The sequence below is a fragment of the Lynx rufus genome, unplaced genomic scaffold (genome assembly GCF_022079265.1).
Source record: "Lynx rufus isolate CCGP_SWC_20201006 ecotype Redwood Valley unplaced genomic scaffold, mLynRuf1.p SCAF_24, whole genome shotgun sequence".
NCBI classification, from domain to species: Eukaryota; Metazoa; Chordata; class Mammalia; order Carnivora; family Felidae; genus Lynx; species Lynx rufus.
The window spans coordinates 10,804,190-10,829,970 of record NW_025814839.1 but is presented as its reverse complement, the minus strand read 5'-3'; the positions used below and the strand labels follow the sequence as shown (position 1 = coordinate 10,829,970).

Sequence of the window (25,781 nt, the reverse complement as noted above, 5' to 3'; positions counted from 1 at the left end):
ATGTACTGCTCTAGCTAAGCCTTTTCCAAAGATCAAAGCATGACCTACACAATGAGATCAGACTAGAAGTTCTTTCTTCTTCTGATAACTAAAGAGTTAATAGTTTTATTTTCAACACATAAGAAGGACTGAAGTACCATAGTAAATCCCACTCTTAATTTTTAAAAGTAGGTGGATTTAGAGACCAGGGCATTAATAACATTCCTGCATTTGTTAAAAAGGTATGTTCTGTATATAAATTAGATTTGGACCTATTCAGCCCTCAAACTCCCTCTTTGCAATGATTTCAGTCTTGACCCTGGTTAATTAATACTTCCATAACACCATTCTATAAAGGCACGAGAATTTTTTACTTACTAGGATATAAAAGAACAAATTTTAAATACAGATACACATATACTTCTCCTCTCATATTCAAATAATATGAAGAAATGTACATTCACATTTCATCATTGAAAATCATTTGCTCTAATTTTCCCCAAGCTTTTCAGTTTAAAGATGGCACCATTTAATATCTGAACCAAATTCATTAACATAATTTCATCCATGACAGACTTTTTCTAGGTAAAGGAATCACAGACTTTTAGAGCTATACCAAACGTCAGAAATCATTAGGCACAACTCTTTTCATTTTAAAAACGAAAAATCTCCCAAGTTAAGTGACTGTCAAAGTCTCTTAGCTGATTAATGAGAGGTAAGGGTTTTGGTTCCTGACTCCTAGTTCACACAGCTGACGTTCCCATAGGTGAAAATTATTCAACTTGTTGATATCAACACCAATGGCAACAAAAACTTACTCTTACCATATGTATGAACAACATCGTACAGCAGCTTTGGTTTCAACTTTCAGTATTTTATACCATAAATTCTTAACTTGTGGCTTACCCTGCTGAGTTGATCCAATAACCTCTGGTTCTGTTCTGATAATTCCTGGACAGCCCGTGTTTTTTCTCGATCTGCTTCCCGTAGATGAACCTGCTGCCTCTCCAACTCATCCTGAAGTTGTTTCACATCACTCTCCAGCTCTGACACGCGCCCTTCCCATTCCCCTTCTCGGTTCTCAAATCGTCTTCTTAGTTCGTGTTTCTCTTGTTCTAAGTGCTGGGTGAGAAGTGAAGAGGATTTAAAAACTGTTAAAAATGTACAGCCTTTGCTTTTTTTCTCTTTTCACACTCTCCTAACTTTTCTTCTTCCCAGTCAGCACAACAAAACACTCTGCCACATGGGAAAAGTTGTCTATTTCACAGCTACAAAAACACTCCCTTCTTACAGAGTAGGAAGGAGTTAGCATGCTGTTCTTATTAAAAACACTTAATATTACTGTGTTTATTCTTGTCGTTGGGCATGGGACTATGGATGGGACTATAGACTCAGGAATTCACTTGAAATTCAGCCCTAGTCATCTAATTAACTAGTAAACTATACATTTAAACAACTTAACACAAGTCCTTAAGAAGGCTTCTTTTGGAATCAGCTATCATGCCTGGCATAATACCAGACACTTAGAATCAAAGAATTTTCAGGGACGGAAAGAACTCTAGGGATCCTTCAGATTAACCATCTTTTCTTACAAATGAGGTAACCTACAATAAGAGGTCAAGTAACAAGCTCAAGGTCAAACTAGTAAATGGCAGAGCTGGGATTTGTGTTTAAGTCATCTGACTCTGTTTAGCACTCCAAATCACAATTCAATAAATACTTGTTGTGATATATAGAATTATATTTGGATATCAAGCAAGTTCAGCTTCAGGTCTACTTTAAATCATGGCTTATCAGCTTTGCACATTTATTTCTGATCCACTCATTTATTCTTGAGGAGTACCTGCGATGGGTCAGCCACTATGCTGCAGACATAGTGCAAAGTAAAACAGACATGGTCCTTGCCTTTATGGAGCTTTCATTCTAGTGGGAGAGACTGATAAAAGTAGTAAGTTGTGGGGTGCCTGGGTGGCTCAGTCGGTTAAGCATCTGACTCTTGATTTCCACTCAGTTCATCATCTCATGGTTCATGAGTTTGAGCCCTAATCAGGCTCCATAGTCACAGCACAAAGCCTGCCTGGGATTCTCTTTACCTCTCTCTCTCTCTCTCTCTCCCCCAAAATAAATAAACTTAAAAAAAAATAAATTGTGTGTAACAAATGGTATGCAAAGTACAGATGGCTTGAAGCAGCAGCTCAATAAAAAAGGATTCTTTTGAAGAAAATAAGAATACCCTTTTGTTTTTTGGGTTTTTTTTTTAAGTTTTATTTATTTAAGTAATCTCTATATCCCATGTAGGTCTTGAACTCACAACCCTGGATTGAGAGTCGCATGCCCTTCCACCTGAGCCAGCCAGGCACCCCTCTTTGTTTCTGTGGGATAAGACGCATGTCTCTTAACAGAGGCAAGTATGTTCTACTTAAAAATCATATTATATACGAAATAGCAAAGTCTACACCCCAAGGAGTACATTAAATAGAAGTTAAAGCAATGGTCAATTTGGGGGGGAGGGGACGGCTCTCAGAAAAGCTCTGATATAATTGTTGAAAATATACCCACCTGGACCTCAATCCCAAAGATTGTGATTAGTTAAGAATGGGATGAAGCCTAGGCATGCATCTGTCTACTCATCTATCTATCTTGGCTCTACAGGAAATTCTGATGCACTGAAGGTTGATATCAAGCACTGAGAATGTTTCTACAAGCTATGATGAGCATATGAATCTTCTTCAGAGTACTTCCTCATCTCTTCTACACTCTTATTCTATCCAAGTTCTCACTTTGTGAATATTTTTTGGAGTAATTCTTTTGGAGAATGTTAAGGGCCAGTGTATAGTTGCACAAGAAAATGAAAATCAGTCACATTACTTCACATTTAAGATGTGTCTAAAAAAGAGATTACCCCATTTCACCCTGACATCTTATTCCCTTTTTTGCTGACTTGTTAACACTTCTGAAAGTCAAATTTATCCCTAAAAGATGTAAATTTACCATGACACAGCAGTCAAAATAACGTGCCAAAAGATAAAATCAGCAATCCAAAATGAAAATTCTGATCACATTAGCAAAGGCAGTTTTTACTGAAATAAATGTATGGTCCTCCAGGTCGATCACTCTGGGAAACAACTCACTCGGATATAGTCACTCTAGTATATTTGTTGAAGAAGTCACATTATAGTTAGACTTTATAGAACCTCGGCTTGGAGCATGCAAGGAAAGGAGGAATAAGGGAGGGACTTCTACTCATCAGCCTGAGAACTTTCTGCTCTGTGCTTTCCTCATATTGCTAAACTCCAAAAATGAGAATGTTTTAGTCACTGTAGAGACTTCAAAAAGATGAAATGCAGAAACAAATGCTAATTGCCATCCTAAAATTGTGATACTTGGTTTTATTCAGTTTTTCCAAAATGAAAAAGATTGAGCAGAAGGCAACAGCAAGAACTCAGTAATCACAGTGTTACTGAGAGGCCAGATAAATTAGGCTTGTGTTCTAAAAGAACAGAGAGACTTAAAAATATTCAGCAAACAGCTGTTAGTGAACAGCCCAACTAAGCAACTAAAACAATCCAATGCACTTGGAGTTGGGGGAGGGGTTGCGACAGGTGGTGCTGATTAGTTTATTCTGTCCTTATATTTTTCTGGTCATGTGACAAACTTCCTAATTCAGGTTTCCCAACACTGAAAAAAAGCAGTCAAGACTTTCCTATTAATGTACAGAAAGAATTCAGCCTTTTGTCTAATAAGAGAAAAGAAAGGTTTCCTAGAATTGTATTTTCATTAAGTGTTAAATTAACCAGTAAACTCTAGGCAGCATATTAGGAAGTATGGAGGTCAGGGATTATACGTTATGTTAGATGCCATTTTAGATATTATGTGTTATTCCTGTGTCAAAGTTAATATCTACACCTGAAACTAATAATGTCAATTATACCTCAATAAACAAAAGAAGAAAAGTTACCATCAAAACTGTTAAGGTCATCATAAACAAGTTAAGTCTAAAAAAGTGCCACAGCATGGGCACCTGGGTGGCGCAGTTAAGCATCCGACTCTTGATTTCAGCTCAGGTCATAATCTCATGGTTCGTGAGATCGAGCCCGCATCGGGCTCTGGGCTTGATAGTATGGAGCCTGAGTGGGATTCTTCTCTCCCTCTCTCTCTGCCTCTCCCTTGAGCTCAAGCACATGCTCTCTCACTCTCTCTCAAAATAAATAAATAAACAAACATAAAAAAAAGTACCACAGCAAAGAGGAGACTAAGAAGATAGGAAAACTGAATGTAATGTATCCAGGTTGCAATCTTGGAACAGAAAAACACAGTACATAAAGGCTAAGGAAATCTGAATAAACTAAGAAGTGTAGTTAACAGTGTATCAGTAATGGATTTTTAATCATGGCAAGTATACCATGATAATGTAAGATGTTAAGAACAGAGGAAATTGAGTGCAGAACATATGCAAATGTTCTGTACCATCTTTCCATTTTTTCTGTAAATCTGAAACCATTTTTAAAATTTTTTTCTGAAGGGGCGCCTGGGTGGCGCAGTCGGTTAAGCGTCCGACTTCAGCCAGGTCACGATCTCGCGGTCCGTGAGTTCGAGCCCTGCGTCGGGCTCTGGGCTGATGGCCCAGAGCCTGGAGCCTGTTTCCGATTCTGTGTCTCCCTCTCTCTCTGCCCCTCCCCCGTTCATGCTCTGTCTCTCTCTGTCCCAAAAATAAATAAACGTTGAAAAAAAAAAATTAAAAAAAATAAAATTTTTTTCTGTTTATTTTTGAGGAAGAGACAGACAGACAGTCAGACAGACAGACAGAATGTGACTGGGGGAGAGGCAGACACAGAATGCGAAGCAGGCTCCAGGCTCTGAGCCATCAGCACAGAGGCTGACTCGGGGCTCTAACTCATGAACCGTGAGATCATTACCTGAGCTGAAGTCGGACGCTTGACCGACTGAGCCACCCAGGCGCCCCATCTGAAACCATTCTTAAAAAAAAAAAAAAAAAAAAAAAAAAAAAAAGGTATTTAAAACTCTGAAAAAATAAAAAGTTAACATCATTAACCAATCTAAAATTGGTTGTTACTGAAAATGGATTTCCGCCAAGAGCTAAAAAAGCAACACCACTGTCATAAGTCCAGGATATGATTCTTGAAAAATACAAAGAAAAAGTACTATTTTTTTAAGTGGACCAAACACTGTATGCAAATAAGGAGCTCTAGATTTGCCTACCCCAAATCTACTTGTGACTCTCATTAGGTGATCACTTTCATTTTATTTGTTCTGCCCTTAAAAAAAAAAAAATTGTACTAGAATCCTAAGAATTGACCTGCAGAAGGAAAAGGAAAATGTAGTTGAGGTAAAAGACTACCTCTGCATGCAGTAAGAGATAATCCACTCTCAGCTGGAATAGGAAAAAAGGGGATCTTGCATGTTAAAAACAGTATTTTTAGAAACTAAATAAATAAAATACTGAAGAAAAAAGTATATAAATCTGAGTTACTGTCTTAGTTCATGTTCCAGAAAAAAAACTAAGGACCTGGCTGGATATAAGATATAAAAGCAAAAGGGCTCAATGTAGGTGCAGAAAAAATAAATTTTAGAAAGTAACTTTACGGGCGCCTGGCTGGCTCAGTTAGTGGAGCATGTGACTCTTGGGCTCAGGGTTGTGAATCTGGGCCCCATGTTGGATGTACAGATTACTTTGAAAAATCTTGGGGTACCTGGGTGGCTCAGCCCGTTAAGTGTCTGACTCTTGGTTTCAGCTCAGGTCATGTCTCACAGTTTGTGAGTTCAAGCCCCAAATTGGGCTCTGTGCTGACGGTGCAGAGCCTGCTTGGGATTCTCTCTCTCGCTCTCCCCCACTCACGCTGTCTCTCTCTCAAAATAAATAAATAAATTTTTAAAAAAGATCTTTAAAAAATAAAATCTTAAAAAAATAACTTTAGAACTTTAAGTATATGAAAATATAATTCAGTGAATGAATAAAATACAATATAGTCAATTTAAGAGTGGAAAAAAATGACCACAATCTTCCAGTATTTTAAGTTAAATTGAATCTTCATTTTAACCCTAAGAGATATATAGCCAAAAAAATTCTATGTTAATCTTTAAGCCATTAAAGACTTTAAAGAGTGTGCCTTTAGTAAGAGAGCAGTATGAGATCAAGTACTTTATATTTTAAATGACAAAACAAAATCTTAGGTTTGGCACACAGAACTGGAAAGGTATTCAATATTAACAAATAGGTAGAAAAAAATCTTAACAATGGCTTATTGGTCCTGAGGTTAGAAAGGTGCCAGTTTTGAATAAGGGAACAGAGGGGATTAAAACAAGACCAGTCTCACTATTTAACAGTGAAACCAACATTCTCTCAGAGTCCCCTCAAGTGTTAATCTTTCAAACCAACCTGTGAGAAAATGTGTTTGCTCCACTGACAGTTTGTGGAAAATTACAAATGCTTTTAAAAGGCTAGTTTTCTACCCTTAAGTATTTAATTTAATTGAAAATATAGCATGGCAGTGTTAAACTTTATAAGGTATTTTGTCCCTAAGCAGACATTCTAAAATCTAGGCTGCTTAAAGAATATAGAGGTGGGGCACCAGGATGGCTCAGTCATTGAGCATCTGACTTCTGATCTTGGCTCAGGTCATGATCTCATGGTTCGTGAGTTTGAGCCCCACGATGGGCTCTGTGCTGAGAGCTCAGAGCCTGCTTGAGATTCTCTCTCACCCTCTCTCTCTGCCTCTCCTCCATTTGTGCTCTTTCTCTCTCTCTCAAAATAAACTTAAAAAAATATTTTAAAAAATTTATGCTGAAAGGAAAATTCACTTGCAGGTATCAAATGAATCGCCCTCTATTAGGTTTGTCTCTCTCATATTAGTAAGAATTAAAAGAATTAACAAGGAACTAATGACAATATCTTTATGGGATCTTTTTAAATGTGCTTTTTAAAAAAAAAACTAAAAATTGTTCATGATAATCTTCCTTGAAATATACCTTGAAAAAAATAGTATAACTGAACCCTCTAATAGTCATGTTCAGTAACAATCAATATATTTGGCTTTTTATTTTTATTTATTTTTTTAACGTTTATTTATTTTTGAGACCGAGAGAGACAGAGCATGAGCAGGAAAGGGGCAGAGAGAGAGAGAGGGAGACACAGAATCCGAAGCAGGCTCCAGCTCTGAGCTGTCAGCACAGAGCCTGACGCGGGGCTCGAACTCACAGACCGCGAGATCACGACCTGAGCCACCCAGGAGCCCCTATATTTGGCTTTTTAAACAAAATTTTAAAATGTAAGTATATAGAACATAAAATTTACCACCTCAACCATTTTTAAGTGTACAGCTTAGTGTTAAGTACATTCACACTGTTGTGCAACCAGCCCCCAGAAATTAAAATATACGCTAGAGTTCAATATGGTGACCTGTAGAGGAATGATATTTTAAAAACTAATTTAAGAGCTTTAAAATATTTTATTACCATCTGTTTGGTCAATAGCAAAAAGTCAAAGGTAATTTATTTTTTCACAATAGAACCCTTCTTGTTATAGAATTTTTAAATCTTTCTCCTTTGTGAAGAAATGTATAAGGGCTCCACATGGAACCCAGGGTGTGTGTAACTGCACACTCAGGATTACTCAGAAATCCATCACTAATCAAACTGACTGATAACAATGTTTCTTCAATAAGTCCCTCACTGAAGGAATTTCAAATCACAAGAATAAATCTCTGCAGTAGTACTTCTATATAGAGTCATGTAACTAAATCCCATTTAAAAAAAAAAAAAAACCTTTTATTTCTAGACCTCTACTTCCAGTGAAAACTAAACACTTCAATTCACTGGGTACTTTTTGGCAGTCTACCTATAGGTTTCACAAACCACTTTTCAGAGAGGTATCTCAGGAGTTCATCGACTGGCAGACCCAGTTAACAGGCCAACTGAACTACAGGGCACTCAACTGGTTTCCTTTTTTCTCCCTGATTTACTTTTGATACATCCCTAGACTACAAACACACACTTAAATCTTATTATAGAAAAGTTTCTGGACTTATATTCTGACTGTTCAACCAGCAGCAGTGATATGGAAGCAGACTAGGGTCAATTTCAGACCTTATTCAGGACTGTACTATTCTCTTGTAACTAAGAATAAAAAGAACTGGTTGCAACCAAACTGGGTAACAACAGTAAATGCACAGGCAGAAAAAAAATAAGCTAGTCTCCAATGCCACAGATGCCCCACCCCCTTTTTTAAAAAAAGCTCTCTAATTTTTACAAAGGCTGGCATTCCATACCACTTTAAAGGCCTTTTCCCAGTAAAGGGCAAGAAAACAAACAGGCATAGCTCCAAAAGACTTTGATACAGAAAACTGGCAGAAATCTTACACACTTTAAGAAGTATTTATAATAGTTAAAGTAACATGGTTCTCATGGGGTGCATTTGGCCACCGAATCGCATGAATGAGGCCCAGAAGACCAAAAAAAAAAAAAAAAAAAAAAAAAAAGTGTACTGTTTAAATACAAAATACACATAAATGCCGAGGTCCAAATTAAATCCACTACCAACAGTCACATGCCGAGCCCAGGCTTGCCTGATTTCTGCAATGGAACCACATTTCCTAATCCCTGAGTATTTGAAGGCTATATAAAGCTCCTTGAGGGGCACTTGTTTCCCACAACTCTGAGCTGCCGGGAAGTTAAGACAAGGGCATCTGGAGGCCTTAACGCCAAAACTGGAAGGCTTTAAGGCTAACACCCTGATTAGAGATTAACTACTCTGAAAACCTGAAGCATATTTTAAATGCTTCCCGACTTTCTCATTTCTCTGTGTGCAGACATCACCTCAGCGCTGTATAAATTAGTCATACTGTAAGCTCTATTTTAGACGCTGTGTACAGTACATATATAGAATGGCCCACAGCGGGGCTGGGGCGGTGCGTGGACCCATTTGCTGAAGTCAGGTGGATTCAATGTTGCCCTGGTCTGATAATTCGAAACCCTCCACCCGACCCCTCCCTCCAGGTGGTTTTCTGTTAAGGCAGGGTGAGTAAGGAAGGAGTAGGGTGGGTGGCTCCCGAAGCTGAAGCTGCCCAAGGCCGAAAGGGCTCTCCCTGCTTCCCACCCATCCCACGAGGGACGTCCTCACCTCCAGCTTGTCTGTCAGCTCCTTGTGCATCTGCTCGTACTGCCGGCTCATGTCCTGGTTCCTCTCGAGCAGCGCCTTGCCCAGCCGGGCCGCCAACACCAGATCCTTCTCTTTCTGCCGGATCACCGACAGCAGTTCGGGATCCTGGGCGGGCGGCGGCTGCAGTCCGGACCCCTCGGCCGGAGGCCCGGCCTCGGCCTGAGAATGCTCCCCGGGGTCGGACGGCCGTTCCCCGGCCGCCAGCAGCGCCAGCTCCTCCTCTAACGCCAGTTCCAGCTCCCCGGAGCCCCCGGAGAAGGAGATGAGGGCGGCGGCGGCTGGACTCCCGACTGCGTCCGCGGCCGCTGCGGGCAGCTCCATGCAGCAGGCGCTGTCCGGCTCCGCGGGTGCTGAAGCGCGGCCGGCCAAGCCCAGGCAGAAGGCGGACATGGCCCGCGCGCGCGGAGCCCGCAGCGGTGCGGCCCGGCCGGCGCGCGCCAGGCTGCAGGGGGGAGGGGCCCCGCCGCGCCGCCCAGCGCCCCGCGCCTCGCCCCGCGCCGCGGCACGCGCCCCTCGGGTCCCCGCGAGCCCTGGGCGCGGCGCGCGCCGGCCCGCCCCTCCCCCGCGCCGGCGGCACGCGCCCCCCCCCCCCCGCCGCCGCCGCCCCCGGGGCTCAGCTGCTCGGCTCGCGCTAGGGAGGAGGAGGGGGTGGCAAAGGGAAAGGCTGAGGAAGGGAAGACCGGGGGGCGGCGAAGCGAGAGGGGAGGTTGCGAGGAACGCCGCCGCCGAGTTTTCAGCCGCCCTGTTGCTGCTGCTGCTGCTGCTGCTGCCGCTGCCGCCGCCGGCCGGGCAGCGCCTCACCGGGCGGGCTGCGCTCCGCTGTCGCTGCGACGCTCGCTGCTGCTGCTGCCGGCGGCCGCTCTCTGCAGCCGCGCTCCATGTCCCTCGGCTCGGCGGCAGCCCCAGCAGCAGCGGCGGCGGCGGCGGCTGCTGCAGGCGCCGAGGCGGCGGCTCCACATCGCGCGCGGCGCAGCCGGGCGAACTCCTTCCTGCCTCCCTCGGCTCCTCCCGCTCACCGGGCCGGCCGCACCCCGCCCCGGGCTTCCGGCCGCGCCCCCTCTCCCCGCCCCTTGCCGGCGCCTGACGCGCGCGGGCACCTGTTCGCCGCGCCCGCGCGGGATTCGCCGGCTCGCGGGTCTCCTCAGCGGCGCCCAGGTGGCGCCGGCGACCTTAACCCCTGCGCTGCCTCAAGCCCGGGGACGGCTGCGCGCGCCGCCTGGGGAGGCGGCTGGCGCATCCCTAATGGTTCGGGCGGCTCCCCGGCGCGGCCACGCCCCCGGCCTCGCGCCCACATCGGATGTGGCCCCGCCCCCAGCACGCTCACCTCGGGGTGTGGCCTCGCGCTCACCTCGGAGCACAGCCCCGCCCCTGGCCTCGTTCTCACCTCCGTGCGAGGCCCCGCCTCCGGGCTCGCGCCACCTTTGAGCTGGAGCGTTTCTCAGAGTCTGGTGGCGATCAGTTTTGTCGAACCTCAGGTGGTCTCCAAGAGGACTGGGGATGTTCTTCCAAGGCCGAGTCCCGACAGAGACTCGTGGTCACGGAATTTAGGTCTGGGCCCTCACCAAAGCTAAGCAGTCAGGAGAGGGAGCCCTAGCGAGCAGGAGGGAGAGGAATGACTTCAGAAATCCGGCATTTTAATGATGATGACTCAGGGATATGAAGGACCAGAGGCCTCCGAGATCAACAGCCCCGAAAGAAAGAATTATGTTGAGAAATAATGGGGAAAAAAACTGCTCACAGATGGGAATATGAAGCAAAGAATCGCCGTGATAATGACTTTTGTTTATTAGGTACTTAGTATGTTCCGCGTCTTGTGCTAAATGCTTTGTATGCATTATCTTAGATTAGTCCTAACAAGAACCTTATAAAGTGCTGTCACTCTTTCCATTTTATGGGGAGGAAATTGAGACCTCGAGAGGTGTTCTCTGCCTAGATCATTACAATAGATCACATCCTGGCAGGCTGACTCCAGGGTTCACGTAGATCATTATTCTTTACTTTCCTCACGCATGAGAAGTCTCGAGGAAGATAAATAGTAGTTTTTGACCAAGATGGCCTGGGTGGATATAGAAAATGGTAACAGGAAGCTTCCTGCAATGATCAAAACAATAATTGAAGAGCCTACTGGGAGACTCCAAGCAGTTCTTGCTTTGACCTCACTGGTGATGCTCTTGTCTATTTTCAGAAAAAAACCCCATCTGAAGCTAGACTAGGTCCCTATTTATTTCCTTTACTCTTGAATAACAACCCTCTTTTGAGTTAGATCATACCTTGATTCTTTTTATCACAGTGAGACGGAAATTTCAGGACACCAAGAGGCTGAAATGGGTCAAATGGATTCTCCTGGTTTTTATTCTTTATTAACTTCAGAGCTCATCAATATTCAGGTATATACATGACTTTCTACTGTCAGACTGAACCTCAAGTCTGGCTTTGTTTGCTTGTTGATTGAAAAGGAGGCAGACAACTGAGGGATTCCCACATTGATCTTAGAGCTAAATTTAGGAAGTTGATCATGGTACGAGTCCAGCAGCAGTGGACTCTTCTAATACTTTTTTTTTAAGTTTATTTATTTATTTTGAGAGAAAGGCAGAGGGAGAATCCCAAGCAGGCTCCCCCACTGCCAGTGTAGACCCGATGCATGTCATCGACCCCACCAACCATGACATCATGACTTGAACTGAAATCAAGAGTCGGATGCTCAGCCTACTGAGCCGCCCAGGCATCCCAGTTGTAACACTTTTTATTATACCCTCTTGAGCAGAAATTGTGGGCCCCTGGTGAGACCCCACTGCAACTCTTTTTTATTACAAAAGGACAAGTTTCTCCCTAATTTATTTATAGAGACACACATATCAAGAGCAAACAGGATTCCTAATCAAAAGGAGTTTCAGAGGGGGGAAAATCTTTTGAATGCTTTTAATGAAGCATATAACTTTAATATCTACATTGTTGATAATAGCATGTAGGCATATAGGTGTACAAAAAAAGGGAGGTGAGGTCAACTATTTTTCCTTGATGCAGAGTTGGCAGCCTATCTTTCCTGAAAGGTCTCTGACTTGCCTTTCTTGAACTCAATGGCCCTACTCTATTAGACTTACCTGTTACTGTGAGGACAAATTATAACTAACTCTAGCTCCTGAAGATTCTCCTAAACAATGTTCTAAATGAACTAGAAGGTGATGATTTTCTATTGTAGTTTTGTCCTAAGCACTGTCTTTCAATAAACAGTCAAAGGAGACCAGCTCAAGTTTGGAGAACTATTTAGAATAGTGGTTCCTACAGTTTTTGGTCTCACGACCTCTTTACACTCTTAAAAATTATTGAAGATCTCAAAAAGCTTTATATAGGTTTTGATATATATTTACTTACATAGTAAAAATTAAAATGAGAAAATTTAAAAATATTAATTCATTAAAAAATACTTAGGTGTTTGGGTGGCTTAGTTGGTTGAGCGTCCGACTCTTGATTTTGGCTCAGATCATGATCCTAGGTCTGTGGGATTGAGCCCTGTGTAGAGCTCTATGTGGAGCAGGAAGTCTGCTTAAGATTCTCTCTCTCTCCCTCTGCCCTTCTCTCCTGCTCATGTTCTCTCTCTCTCTCTAAAATAAAAGTTTTTCAAAAATTTAAAAATATGTAGAATAAATTTGTTACATGTTAATATAATGTATTTTATGAAAAATAGATATATATTCCCAAATTTAAAAAATGAGAAGAATGGCATTATTTCTTTTTTACTAATATCTTTAATGTTTGACTTAATAATAGAAAGCTGGATTTTTATGTCTGCTTCTCCTTTCAATGTAGTGACATTTTGTTTAGATTGAAATATGTGAAAAAAATCTGGTTCCACAAAGATATAGTTGGGAAAAGAAGGAATACTTTAATAGCTCTTATAGATCACTGGGATATTTTTCTTTAATATTACACCAAAACTCGACAAGTGATAGCTTATTTTTTTAATGTATGTCAATAATTATAATTTTCTTTTTCTTTATTTTTTAACGTTTATTATTTATTTTTGAAAGAGAGAGATAGAGCACAAGCCAGGGAGGGACAGAGAGAGAAGGAGACACAGAATCTGTCTGTCAGAACAGAGCCTGATGCTAGAGCTGTGAGATCATGACCTGAGCCGAAGTCAGAGGTTTAACTGACCAAGCCACCCAGGCGCCCCAACAAGTAATAGCTTCTTAAAGGTTAGTTGCAATGTGGAATCTAAAACCATATCAAGGAAATGCATTGATCTATCTTTCATTTTGAATGTATATTATACCCATGTATGATTGATTCTATAATAGCATATATTGGTCATTTGGAAAATATCGGTTCACTGAGTTATACAGATCTTCCAAATATTGTAATATGTCATTATACTATATTTTAAAAATCACAGTCATTAATATAATCACTGATCTCATCAGAAAAGTCTTTAAGCATCAACAAACTATCAAGCTCACAGAGGTGGATATGAGGTTTTCAAAATTCTAATTTCCACTTAAAAGTTCCAATCTCATCATTGCTAACAGTATTATCAATTATTTTCCTTAAAGTAACAGACTTGCTTCATGAATTTTTGAGAAAACATTTGCCAGATATGCACACCTAAATACCACAGTTTGTCAGTCATCCATTTAAGTGAAAAACGTGTTTCACGACAAATATGGCTAGTTCAGCTCATAACTCAACTGGTAGTACAAGTGCTTTATCTCAAGACAACCATTGTACTTAGGTATGCAGCAGAGTGCTTTATGGGTACTTCCCATTTCATGACATGGAATATTTTTAAAAATGTGTACATGCTTACTTTGGTAGCACATATACTAAAAAGAGTTTATACTCAAGGGCCAGGATTTAATAAAAGTACTGCTTCATCAGGAACGTTCCTAAGTGAAACTAGATGTGTGTTTTTTTGTTTGTTTGTGTTTTTGTTTTCCTGTGAGCACATGGTAGTGAAGAATAACAGTAAACTTTTTTTTTTTTTTAACTAGGCTTCATGCCCAATGTAGGGCTTGAACTCATGACCCTGAGATCAAGAGTCGCATGCTCTACCAACTGAGCCAGCCAGGCACCCTGATAACAGTAAACTCTGGTACCACTGTGTTGATTCATGCTAAGGTATCAATAGTGTTCCCCACCAATGCTTTTGCACCAGCAGTGCAAATGTCATAGTGAGAAACAAAAATAGTTATTAGACAATTAGTATTATTAAGAAATTAATTTTGCTATTATCAACAAAGTTAGACATACTATCATTGCAATTATTATGAAAACAGGAAATTTTGAAATCATAAAAATATGAAAATTTATTACACAGATTCCCTGAAAGGGGCTTTGGGACTTTCTGGAGTTAGTGAATCACACTCTGAGAGCTGTTGATTTAGAGCTATTCAAAATCCCTTAGGTCAGCCTTGACCTAGAAGAATGAACAAGCACCTGCCTACATGGAAATTAGTGCCAGGAATCAAAACTCCTCAAAGCAAAGTTATGAAAACTCTCAGGCTTCTAAGAAGCTTATTATTTTTTTTTTAAATTTTTTTTTTCAACGTTTTATTTATTTTTGGGACAGAGAGAGACAGAGCATGAACGGGCGAGGGGCAGAGAGAGAGGGAGACACAGAATCGGAAACAGGCTCCAGGCTCTGAGCCATCAGCCCAGAGCCGACGCGGGGCTCGAACTCACGGACCGCGAGATCGTGACCCGGCTGAAGTCGGACGTTTAACCGACTGCGCCACCCAGGCGCCCCAAGAAGCTTATTATTTAGTTTATTCTGCTTCATACTAGAATAGTATCCCAAATATATTTAGCATTACATTCCTTACATCCTTTATATGACATCTGATTTAATCCTCACACTAACTTCATAATGCTAGTATTTAACACCAATAAATACTACTACATGATACTGTAATGCTAGTGGTTTAGACCTGTCTGACCCTAAAGTGCTTCCCCTTAGTTACTATGCCTCACTTTACATTTTTATCATTTATATATTCCCTTAAATATATTTGCATCAGCGTTGCTTTTGGTACCTCAATATTCTGGTTGAACTTGGGTACGACCCATCTTAACTTCCCATAAATGGATTTCTGCATAAGAGCCATTACATGCAGGGCTCTTGCGCTGCCCTAAGGCAACTAAGGGCAAACCATGAAACTGTCTTTCTTTAGAGATCCTGATATTTACAAATATGCCAACACTCACCAAATTTCCCCCAAGTTGTTTATTTTTATTAATATCTTGATCCAGCAAAAACTAGAAAGTGTAAAAGACAAAACATTTTCCAGAAAATTTGTTTTTGAAAAGTCAAGTGTTGAAGAAGCATGAAGAACTGGCAAAACATGTGATAAAGCAGTTCTGTGCTTGGTATTTTCATTCAGCAATTACAAGAGTGTGTGCGCTTTTTAAGTTGTATATTTTATTTATGAACTAGTCGTGGGAACATAAAAGTCTCAAAAATTCCTCAAATGTTACCCAAAAGCTTTTTATATTTTTTGGAGATGAATCGGTTCAACATTTTGCAAAATGTGGTGTGTACACCCCTAGTTATTCTCAACTTGATTTTTAAGGGTAAAACATTAACTTCAGTGGCTGGCGTTTACCAGTGTCGGCTTTGCCTGGTGTGGGAGTGTGCTTTCTCTGCTCCCCACTACGGTGCCTCAGCTTGCCCGGCTGGGACCCCTTCCAACCCCCACCTAGACCCCAGCCATCCCTCCCATCTCTAGGTTCTCACCTTGACAGCCTCCTTACATCTTTCCTCTTACTCCTCCCAGGGTCCTCTCCTGGACCTGGATCCCCAGCCCACCCTTCCTTTCACCTTTTCTCCAGATTAACATTCTGCCTGAATTTCCACTTCCAGCCTCCCCATTTTCCCACCCTGCCAAACAGCTTGTTTCTCTCAGTGCCTGCTACTCTACTTATTTGAAGTCTCATCTTGCCCCTGCTCTGATGCCCTCTCCCCACAGCTTTTGCCCCTTCCCACCACCATTCCTGCCCACTTTTCCAGGTGCGAGTTCCCCTCTCCCAAGGGTTTGTCTAGCTCCTTGGGTCCCCTGCCTTTGTACCTCTCCCCATTATTTCCTGGCTACTGTTGTTTTCAGTCCCAAACCCATCTCTCCTTTCTCATCAGATGTTTCCAACTTTTCCTCTTACTGATTAAGAACATGGAATTCTGAGCTAGACTTCCTGGACTGGAATGCCACTTCTGCCACTTATGAGTTGGGTGATCTGGGACCTAGATCAGCATCCTCATTTATAAAATAAGGATAATCATACTTACCTAATAAGGTTGTTATTAAGACAAAAAGATTTCATACATGGAAAGCACTTAAAATGGCGCCAGGCACAGGGTAGGCACGATGTGGGTGCTTGATAAAGAAACAAATGTGTAAAATAACTGAGCACAGATCTTTTCCTCTGACACCATGATCTTTCTTAACTTTAATGTTTGTTTTTTTTCCCCTCACATGCCTATTTCCTTTTAAAATAAATGTGTTAAGTTAAAAAACAAGCCAACTCAAATTTAGGAAATTATAATATAGGTGGCAATGGGTATGGTGAAATCACAGTGGCATGCAAATGACTAAAGTTGGGGTATAGTGGAGGTATTGAAAGTGATAATCTGGAGGTCCTGGCTGAGATCTGCCATTAACCAGCTGTGTACATTTGAGCAAGGTGTTCAGTGTGCTTGGACTCTGCTTCCCTCATCTATATGGTACGAAGTTGGACTGGATGGTCATCTACTCATTTTCTAAACCAGGGGTTCTCAACTGGGGGTGATTTTGCCCCTTCTAGGGACATCAGACAATATCTAGAGATATTTGTATATATTTTAAGTTTATTTTCTAAAATTTACATCCAAATTATTTAGCATATAGTGCAACAATGATTTCAGGAGTAGATTCCTTAGTGCCCCTTACCCATTTAGCTCATCTCCCCTCCCACACCCCCTCCAGTAACCTTCTGTTTGTTCCCCATATTTACGAGTCTCTTATGTTTTGTCCCCCTTTTGTTTCCCTTCCCTTATGTTCATCTGTTTTATCTCTTAAAGTCCTCCTATGGGTGAAGTCATATGATATTTGTCTTTCTCTGACTAATTTCACTTAGCATAATACCCTTCAGTTCCATCCACGTAGTTGCAAATGGCAAGATTTCATTCTTTTTGATTGCCCAGTAATACTCCATTGTGTGTGTGTGTGTGTGTGTGTGTGTGTGTGTGTGTGTACCACATCTTCTTTATTCATCCATCGATGGACATTTGAACTCCTTCCATACTTTGGCTATTGTTGGTAGTGCTGCTATAAATATTGGGGTGCTTGTGTCCCTTCTGACACATAAATAAATACTTGGATAAATACCTAGTAGTGCAATTGCTGGGTCGTAGGGTAGTTCTATTTTTAGTTTTTTGAGGATCCTCCATACTGTTTTCCAGAGTGGCTTCACCAGCTTGCATTCCCACCAACAATGCAAAAGAGATCCTCTTTCTCCGCCTCCTTGCCAACATCTGTTGTTGCCTGAGTTGTTAATGTTAGCCATTCTGACAGGTGTAAGGTGGTATCTCATTGTGGTTTTGATTTGTATTTCCCTGGTGATGAGTGATGTTGAGCATTTTTTTCACGTGTTGGTTGGCCATCTGGATGTCTTCTTTGGAGAAGTGTCTATTCATGTCTTTTGCCCATTTCTTCACTGGATTATTTGTTTTTTGGGTGTTGAGTTTGATAAGTTCTTTATAGATTTTGGATCTAGAGATATTTTTGGTTGTCACTGCTGGGAATGGGGGTTGCTACTGGCATCTAGTGGGTAGAGGCCAGATATGCCGCTAAACACTCTACAATGCATAGGGACAGCCCCACGGCAGGAGTTATCTGTCCCTAAATTGTCATAGTACTGAGGATGAGAAGCTGATCTCAAACAACAGGCTTCTAAATTTGACCACGTTATTGCCTGAAGAAGATGTAAATGGGCTATGCACAAGAGAGGCTATGATGTGAGCCCAAGGGTGTTTTGGGCTGCCTTTAGGAATTCCCACGGGGAAACCAGCCCATCATAGAGCCATACCACTTAGACAAACAAATAAATAAACAACAACAACAACAACAACAACAACAACAGCAAAACCTCTACTGTTTGGGACTGACTTGCTCCCTAGTCTCCCCTCTGTCTTCTAATAATGTCTTCATTTCCCAAACTCATCAGAAAATGATGCTCAGGGGTGCCTGGGTAGCTCAGTCGGTTGAGCATCCCCCTCTTGATTTCGGCTCACGATCTCACGGTTCGTGGGAGGTTTCACACTGACAGTGGGGAGAAGCTTGGGATTCTATCTCTCTCTCTCTCTCTCTCCCTCTTCCCCTCCCCTGCTTGCTCTCTCTCTCTCTCTCTCTCTCTCTGTATCTCTCTCTCTCTCTCTCAAAATAAATAAACTTAAAAAAAAAGAAAATGATATTCAAAAGTTGGCTATTTTTGGTTTGTCCAAAGCCCACACCTAGAAAGACGTGTGATTTAATTTCCTTGATGTTTACATTTTCCTGCTTCTTTTCAGTGATCTTAGCCCTAAACATACTGCTGATGTGTTTTGCTGCATATATATTATTCATCTGAAGTTATTTTTAGACATTTCTTACTTTTATTTCATTTCGAGAATTTGCCAAACATTTGTTATGTCTTGTTCTTTCTGCATCACATTCTGGTTTAATTTGTTGGCAGACAAGTTATTTATACCTATTGATACTGCTCATACTAACGTTGTTTCTTAAGTGAATTTCCCCCATTTTCCCCTTTATTTTTCTTGGTCTATTTAGAGGAAACTGACTGTAGAAATAGTATATCATCATTGTCAGGCCAACTGAAAACTTCTGCTGGTGGGTAGGTAAAATAACTTATTAATCTATTTTTCATGGTTTGTGTTATCATTGCTACCACTGTCCTTCTGCTTTTAGTAAAAAGCCTTCGTAGGCCTCATGGTATCTTCCTGTTACCAGAGAAATTGTCATTTTCTGAAGCATCAAGATTTCATTGCATGTCCTACAGAATGTAGCTATTTTGTGTCTGGAGTATATGTGTAAGTGTGAAATATGTGAAATATGTGTTTTCAGAAGATACCTGGAATAATGTGTCAGCTAATATAATTTAATTGATAATTGACAGTGATTGGGAGAAATAAGTTTTTATTGGTGGTTAAATATTTTTTATGGGTGAATTAATTTTTTAATTCCCATATTATAAAAAAATTCAATGGATTGTATAGGTATCAAGACAGTTGGCCAGAAAGCATTTACTGAATAACCATCAGGAGCTGCTATGGATTTGGTATTAAAATCTGAGACCTTTGGGATTTATGAAAACATGACCCCTATCCTCAAGGAGGATTTCATCACTGCTTATGTAAGACAGTGTGGTCAGACTGAGCATTCGCCAATCTCACTGTGACTTGCCTATAGCTTACACCAGAGGAAATACACACACACACACACGCACGCACACATATGTATATAGTGGTTAAGAACATGATTTCTAGGGGAAGACCCAGTTTCAAGTTGAGGTTCCACCAGTTACTAGCTTAATAACCCTGGGCAAATTAGTTAACCTCTGTGACCACCAGTTGTTGTGCAAGTAAATAATTTTGTTCACTAATGGGTTCTTAGCACCCTGCCTAGCATATTGTAGGGACTTCATACATTTTTATAATGAGTGAATAATGCATATGAAGCACTAAGACATTGCATAGTACATAGTCAGTGCTCACTCAATAAAATGTTAAAAAAGAATCTTGGGGGTGCTGGGTGGCTCAGTCAGTTAAGCAACGGACTCTTGATCTCAGTTCAGGTCTTGATCTCAGGGTTGTGAGTTTGAGCCCTGCATTGGGCTCTGCGCTGGGCCTGGAGCCTACTTAAAAAAAAGAATCTTGATTTCAGGATGCTGGATTTGTTCCATATTGACATAGTTTGTAGAGTTTGTATTAAGCTCTTCATTTATTCAGAACAGCTATTGTTCTGTGGTGTTTGGTTATTATAAAGGGGAAACGGAGGCATATTTGCTATGATACTTTACTCAAAAAGTTTGCAATTTAATAAAGGATAGAAAACATGAGCAGAAATAACTATACTTATACAGTTGATGCGTCAACAACATGAGTTTGAGTTGCGTGGGCTCACTTATACGTGGATTTTTTTTGGATAAACACGGTAGAGTACTGTAAATGTATCTTCTCTTCCTTATGATTTTTTAAGTAGCATTTTTCTTCTCTAGCTTACTTTATTATAATGATACAGTCTATTATACATATAACATATAAAAATGTGTTAATTGTTTATATTATATATAAGCCTTCTGCTCAACAGTAGACAAATAGTAGTTAAGTTTTGGGGGAGTCAAAATCTATACACAGATTTTTGACTGTGCTGGGGGATGGCACTTCCAACCCCTGTGTTGTTCAAGGGTCAACTGTAAGTAGTATTGAGTTATAGTAAATAGTATATGAAACACCTTAAAAATTATGCTATATAGTTTTTGGAATTCAGAGAAGGGAGAGATTGCTAGATAACAGTGGCTTAAAATTAAAAGTCAGTTTGGGGCACCTGGGGGGCTCAGTCAGTAGAACATCTGACTCTTGATCTCAGGGTTGTGAGTTCAAGCCCCACATAGGTTGTAGAGCCTACTTAAAAAAAAAAAAAAGCAAAACTGAAAAGTCAGTGTGCTTTTTATTATTATCACTATGACCTGGCAATTTTACAGTGTTAATAACAGCATTCTCTCACCTCCTCTTGGCATGCCACTGACAATATTTGACAAGACTGATCAAGGAGTAGTTTGTGAGATTGGCCCTTAAAGAACATAGAAGATTCCATGGGCAAATATGGAAGCCAAGGCAAAGTAGAGGGAATAGCTTCTTCAAAGACCCAGAGGCCAGGAGAACAGCAAAATAGGGGAAGAATAAGTTGTGAAGATAAGGGTAGGTTGACATTGACTTGAGGAAGAAGGAAAGATGCCTTTATTGAGTGCCTACTATGGGTAGCCAAAGGATTGGCTTCCATTATCTTCCTTAAACCTTATAACAACCCTTAGGGATGGGTACTTTTACCCACATATTATAGATGAAGAAACTGAGGTTCTGAGAGTGTAAGGGTCTTACCCAAAATCTCGCAAGCAGTCAAGGGCAGAGTTAGGAGTTGCTTATAAACTGGTGGTCTTTCCATCTGTCTAGCGTTGAACATTAAATCAAAGACAACAGGGAACCATTAGAGGTTTTATTTTATTGTATTTATTTTTATTTATTTTTTTAAATGTTTATTTATTTGTTTTTGAGAGAGAGCAAGAGAGAGTGAGCACAGGCACACAAGCAGGGGAGGGTAAGAGAGAGGGAGACACCAAATCTAAAGCAGGCTCCAGGCTCTGAGCTGTCAGTGCAGAGCCTCACATGGGGCTCGAACTCTGAACCACGAGATCATGACCCAAGCTGGAGTTTGACGCTGAACCGACTGAGCCACCTAGGTGCTCCTAATTTATTTATTAAAAAAAATGTTTATTTATTTTTGAGAGAGAGAGAGAGAGAGAGAGAGCACGCGCGTGCGCGCGCGCGCACACACACACACACACACACACACACACACGCGGGGGAGGGGCAGAGAGAAAGAGAGGAACACAGAATTGGAAGCAGGCTTCAGGCTCTGAGCTGTCAGCACAGAGCCCAACACAGGACCGGAACTCACAACTGTGAGATCATGATCTGAACCATGAGTTGGACGCTTAACCGACTGAGCCACCCAGGTGCTCCAACAATTAGAGATTTTAAAACTGGAAAGTGATCTGAATAAAGCTGTACTTCAGGAGGATTAATGTGGCCCTGGTGTTAAGGATGAACTCAAGGTGGGGGTTGGGAATCAGGAACTCCAGCTACTGCTGGAAGAGTTTCGGTGGAAGGTACAGTGGAATGAAAAAAGATGTCAGAGAGGTTGCAAAAAAAAGAATTGCTAGGATTTAGAGACTGATTGGATATTCAAGTATGGAGCGAGGAAGGAGGATGCAGAGATGCCCTAACCTGGGCAACAGAACGATGGTGGTATTGCCAGGAACAGAAAACCAGAAAAAGAGAGCTAATCACAGAATTAGGTCCTTTAATTTGGCTATGGCCAAGGACATCTGGCCTAAGACAAGTATGTAATCAGTATAAATATAGCAATTATAAGAGTGAGTGGTTGATGAGATATTGGGTTGGGAATTATATCAATGGGCTTGAAAAGGAAGAGTTTTTTCATCTGGAAGAAAGCTTCTTATAGGAAGTTACGCTGGGTAGGGAAGAGAAGGACTAGAATACTTGACAGGAGGAGAAAAGTTGTTCTCTGTGTTTGGAAAAGCAATGGTGGAGACCTGGTGGTAGGAAATGGCTCCTTGCCTTGGAAATGCAAATTCCTTTCCTTAACCGGGCCTGTGTGACTGTGGGCAGAGTGACCACTTTCCCCATCTTTCCAGAGTCCCATCTATAGCAGAGCATGTTGGACATCTCTTCCTGACAGCCCGCTCCACCCACCCATCCCCAGTCTAATAAAGGAAAGGATTAGGAAGAGAAGCAAGCCTTCCTCATGGGCTTAGAAAATAATTGCAGAGAAGAAACCTATATGCATGTTTTATTATGCATTTGCATTAAAAAAAATCAAGAGTCTGCAAAGGCTTATAGTCAGAAGACATACAAAATTACCCAATTAAAAGGAGAGAAGATGGCAAGGACTCGAAAACTGGTTACAGATTTTAATTTACTTGAAGAAAAACCAAGCAATACGTCAAAGGTATAAATCTGCATTTCCCTGGGGTCTCAACTGAGTGATTCAGCTTTTTTTAGTAAGTGGGTCAGGAAACTGCTAATCCTATAATGATTTTGTTCAACAGTACTCAGCTGGTAGATGATTCCTTGCAGATCTAAAACAAAACAAAACAAAACAAAACAAAACAAAACAAAACAAAACAAAACAAAACCCAGGTATGGTAAGATGTTGACCCACTATCGAATTGCTTTGTTTATCAACCACGAATTATGTTTTCATTTTCTTGATTGAAAGTCTGTTCTTTTACTTGGCACGTAGGGACAATATGGTATGTGGTTTTACTTAAATGCTCTGTGCCACATTGCACAACTGATACAGTGTTGCCATAGAATAAGAAGTCTTAAACAGAATGAAATTCAACAGGACAAGCCATTGCCCTACATGAGGACAAACATGGGAGTTGATATATTGGTTTTGTGGAAACAGATCTCAGGTTTAAAAATACAAGCCATGAATCAGCCTGGAAGAGGTTTTTGTTTGGTTGTTCTGTTTTAGTTTTTGTTTTTTGCTTTTTTTTCAGTTTTGGTAAAATATGCATAACGTAAATTTACTATTTTAACCATTTTTAATGTGTACAGTTCAGTGGCATTAAGTGCATTCATATTGTTAGGCAACCATCACCACCATCCAACTGTAGAACTCTTTTTGTCTTGCAGAACTAAAACTCTACATATTAAACACTAACTCCCTGTTCCCTTCTCTCCCCTGCCCCTGACCACCACCATTGTACTTTCTGTCTGTGCAAATTTGACTACCCTAGGTACCTCATATAGGTGGAATCCAGTATTTTGTGACTGGATTCTTTCACTTAGCATAATGTCCACAAGGCCCATTCATGTTGTCACATCTATTGGAATTTCCTTCCCTTTTAAGACTGAATAAGATTCCATTGTGTGTTTAGACCACATTTTGTTTTTCCGTTTATCAGTTGATGAACATTTGGGTTGCTTCCACCTTTTGGCTATTGTGAATAACACAGCTATGAGCATGAGTGTACAAATATCTTTTTGAGTCCTTTCAAATTGCTTTCAATTCTTTTGAGTGTATACCAAGAAGAGGAATTGCCAGATCATATGGTAATTCTATTTTTAATGTTTTGAGGAAGTACCATACTGTTTTCCATAGCGATGAGAGAGCTATTTTTAGGTCATCTGACATTAAGGTGCATTTATTCTTTCATTCCTTCACTCTCTTTCAACAAACATTACTGAGGACTTGCTTTGTATAATGACTGTGCCAGGCTCTGGGAAGTCTACAAACGTGACTTGTTTGTGGTACAACAGAGATAGTGTCTCAGAATAGAGAGCTGCATTCACTTCTAAGTCAGAGCAAGGCTTGAGTTCAGGGGTTCAACACAATTTTTAAAAATGTTATCAATGGTGCCTGGGTGGCTCAGTTGGTTGAGCGCCTGACTCTTGATTTTGGCTCAGGTCATAGTCCCAGGGTCGTGTGATCGAGCCCTGAGTCGGAGTCTGTGCTGAGCATGGAGCCTGCTTAAGATTCATTCTCTCTCTCTCTCTTTCTCTCTCTCTCTCTCTCTGTCCTTCTCCCCCCTCACTCACTCTCTCTCTCTCTCTCTCTCTCTCTCTCTCAAAAATGTCTATCAGAAGAGAAGTTTGTCTATTTGAAAGCAAAGAAAAAGGAGCATCACGGGTAAATATCAGGAGTCCTATTAAAATATGGCTCAGCAATGGACTTCTAGTATTACAGAGTCATTGGTGAGACTATCCCAGGAAGGGCAGAGTGTGTCTAAAAAACTAAGCTGAGGGACACTTTTTAAGCTCATTTATCTAATTCTCTTTGTTCTAATGATATGTTCCTTAAGCTGTGTTATTTGTTTTATTTTTAAAAAATGTTTTTAATGTTTATTTATTTATTTTGACTGAGAGAGAGTGCAAGCCAGGGAGGGGCAGAGAGAGAGAGATTGAGGGAGAGCGAGACAATCCCAAGTAGGCTCTGCGCCCCTAGCACAGAGGCTGACACGGGGCTTGAACCCACAAACGGCGAGATCATGACCTGAGCCGAAATCAAGAGTTGAACACTTAACCAAATTAAGTCAGGCACCCCATTTTTTAAAGTAATCTGTATGCCCAGCATGGGGCTCGAACTCACAACCCCAAGATCAAGTCACGTGTTCTACCTACTGAGCCAGCCTGGTGCCCCCTTAAGCTGTGTTCTGATTATAATTTGGCTTCTCTGACTAAAAAAGGGGAAATGCTTTAGTCATGCCAATCTCCGCATTGTGGTCTTTGAGAGTTTAAATTTCTCATCATTAATTAATATTTTAGCATATACGTCTTGAACATTGGACTTAGTAAACTCTACTTAATGTGAGTCCAATTAAAAAATATAGACCTACTCTTTACATACTGGCAAAATCAAGCCTTTAAGATTTCTAATCTTTCAGATCACAGACCAGGGCCAAGCCACGAATATCTCTGAACCTCAGTTTCCTTATCTGAAAGTTGAGACTAAAATAGTGTCTACTTTATGAAGTTGTTGTAATGATTAAAATAAGTAACTTCATAGTGCTCAGAACAGTGTCTTGTACATAATAAATACTATGTAAGGGTTGATCTTGTTATTAATGGAAAATTCTCCAAGATATTCTTACCTTATAAAAGTCTGACCTTGTAGAGAACACATTTTTCTGTTGGAATCTGCATAATTCTTATTCTCAAAGTGCAAGCAAAGTTGTGAATGATTTATCTTGGTTGCCTATTTTTAAAAATAACTGTTATGTTTATTTATTTATTTTGAGAAGGAGAGAGAGAGAGAGAGAGAGAGAGAGAGAGAGAGAGAAAACACAGGCAGGT

General features: G+C 41.0%; 1 protein-coding gene across 3 annotated transcripts in view; it reads right to left on the bottom strand.

Annotated features, from left to right (window-relative positions):
• BICDL1 (BICD family like cargo adaptor 1) overlaps positions 1–9,544 on the bottom strand; it is a 105,610-nt gene extending 96,066 nt beyond the window's left edge. For all 3 annotated transcript variants that reach the window (XM_047087982.1, XM_047087985.1, XM_047087986.1), the window contains exons 1-2: positions 9,116–9,544; positions 886–1,101 (exon numbers count right to left, since the gene is read on the bottom strand). In XM_047087982.1, the coding sequence (XP_046943938.1) occupies positions 886–1,101; positions 9,116–9,544 (645 nt within the window). The remainder of the gene's footprint in view (positions 1–885; positions 1,102–9,115) is intronic.
• Between the last annotated feature and the right edge of the window lie 16,237 nt (positions 9,545–25,781).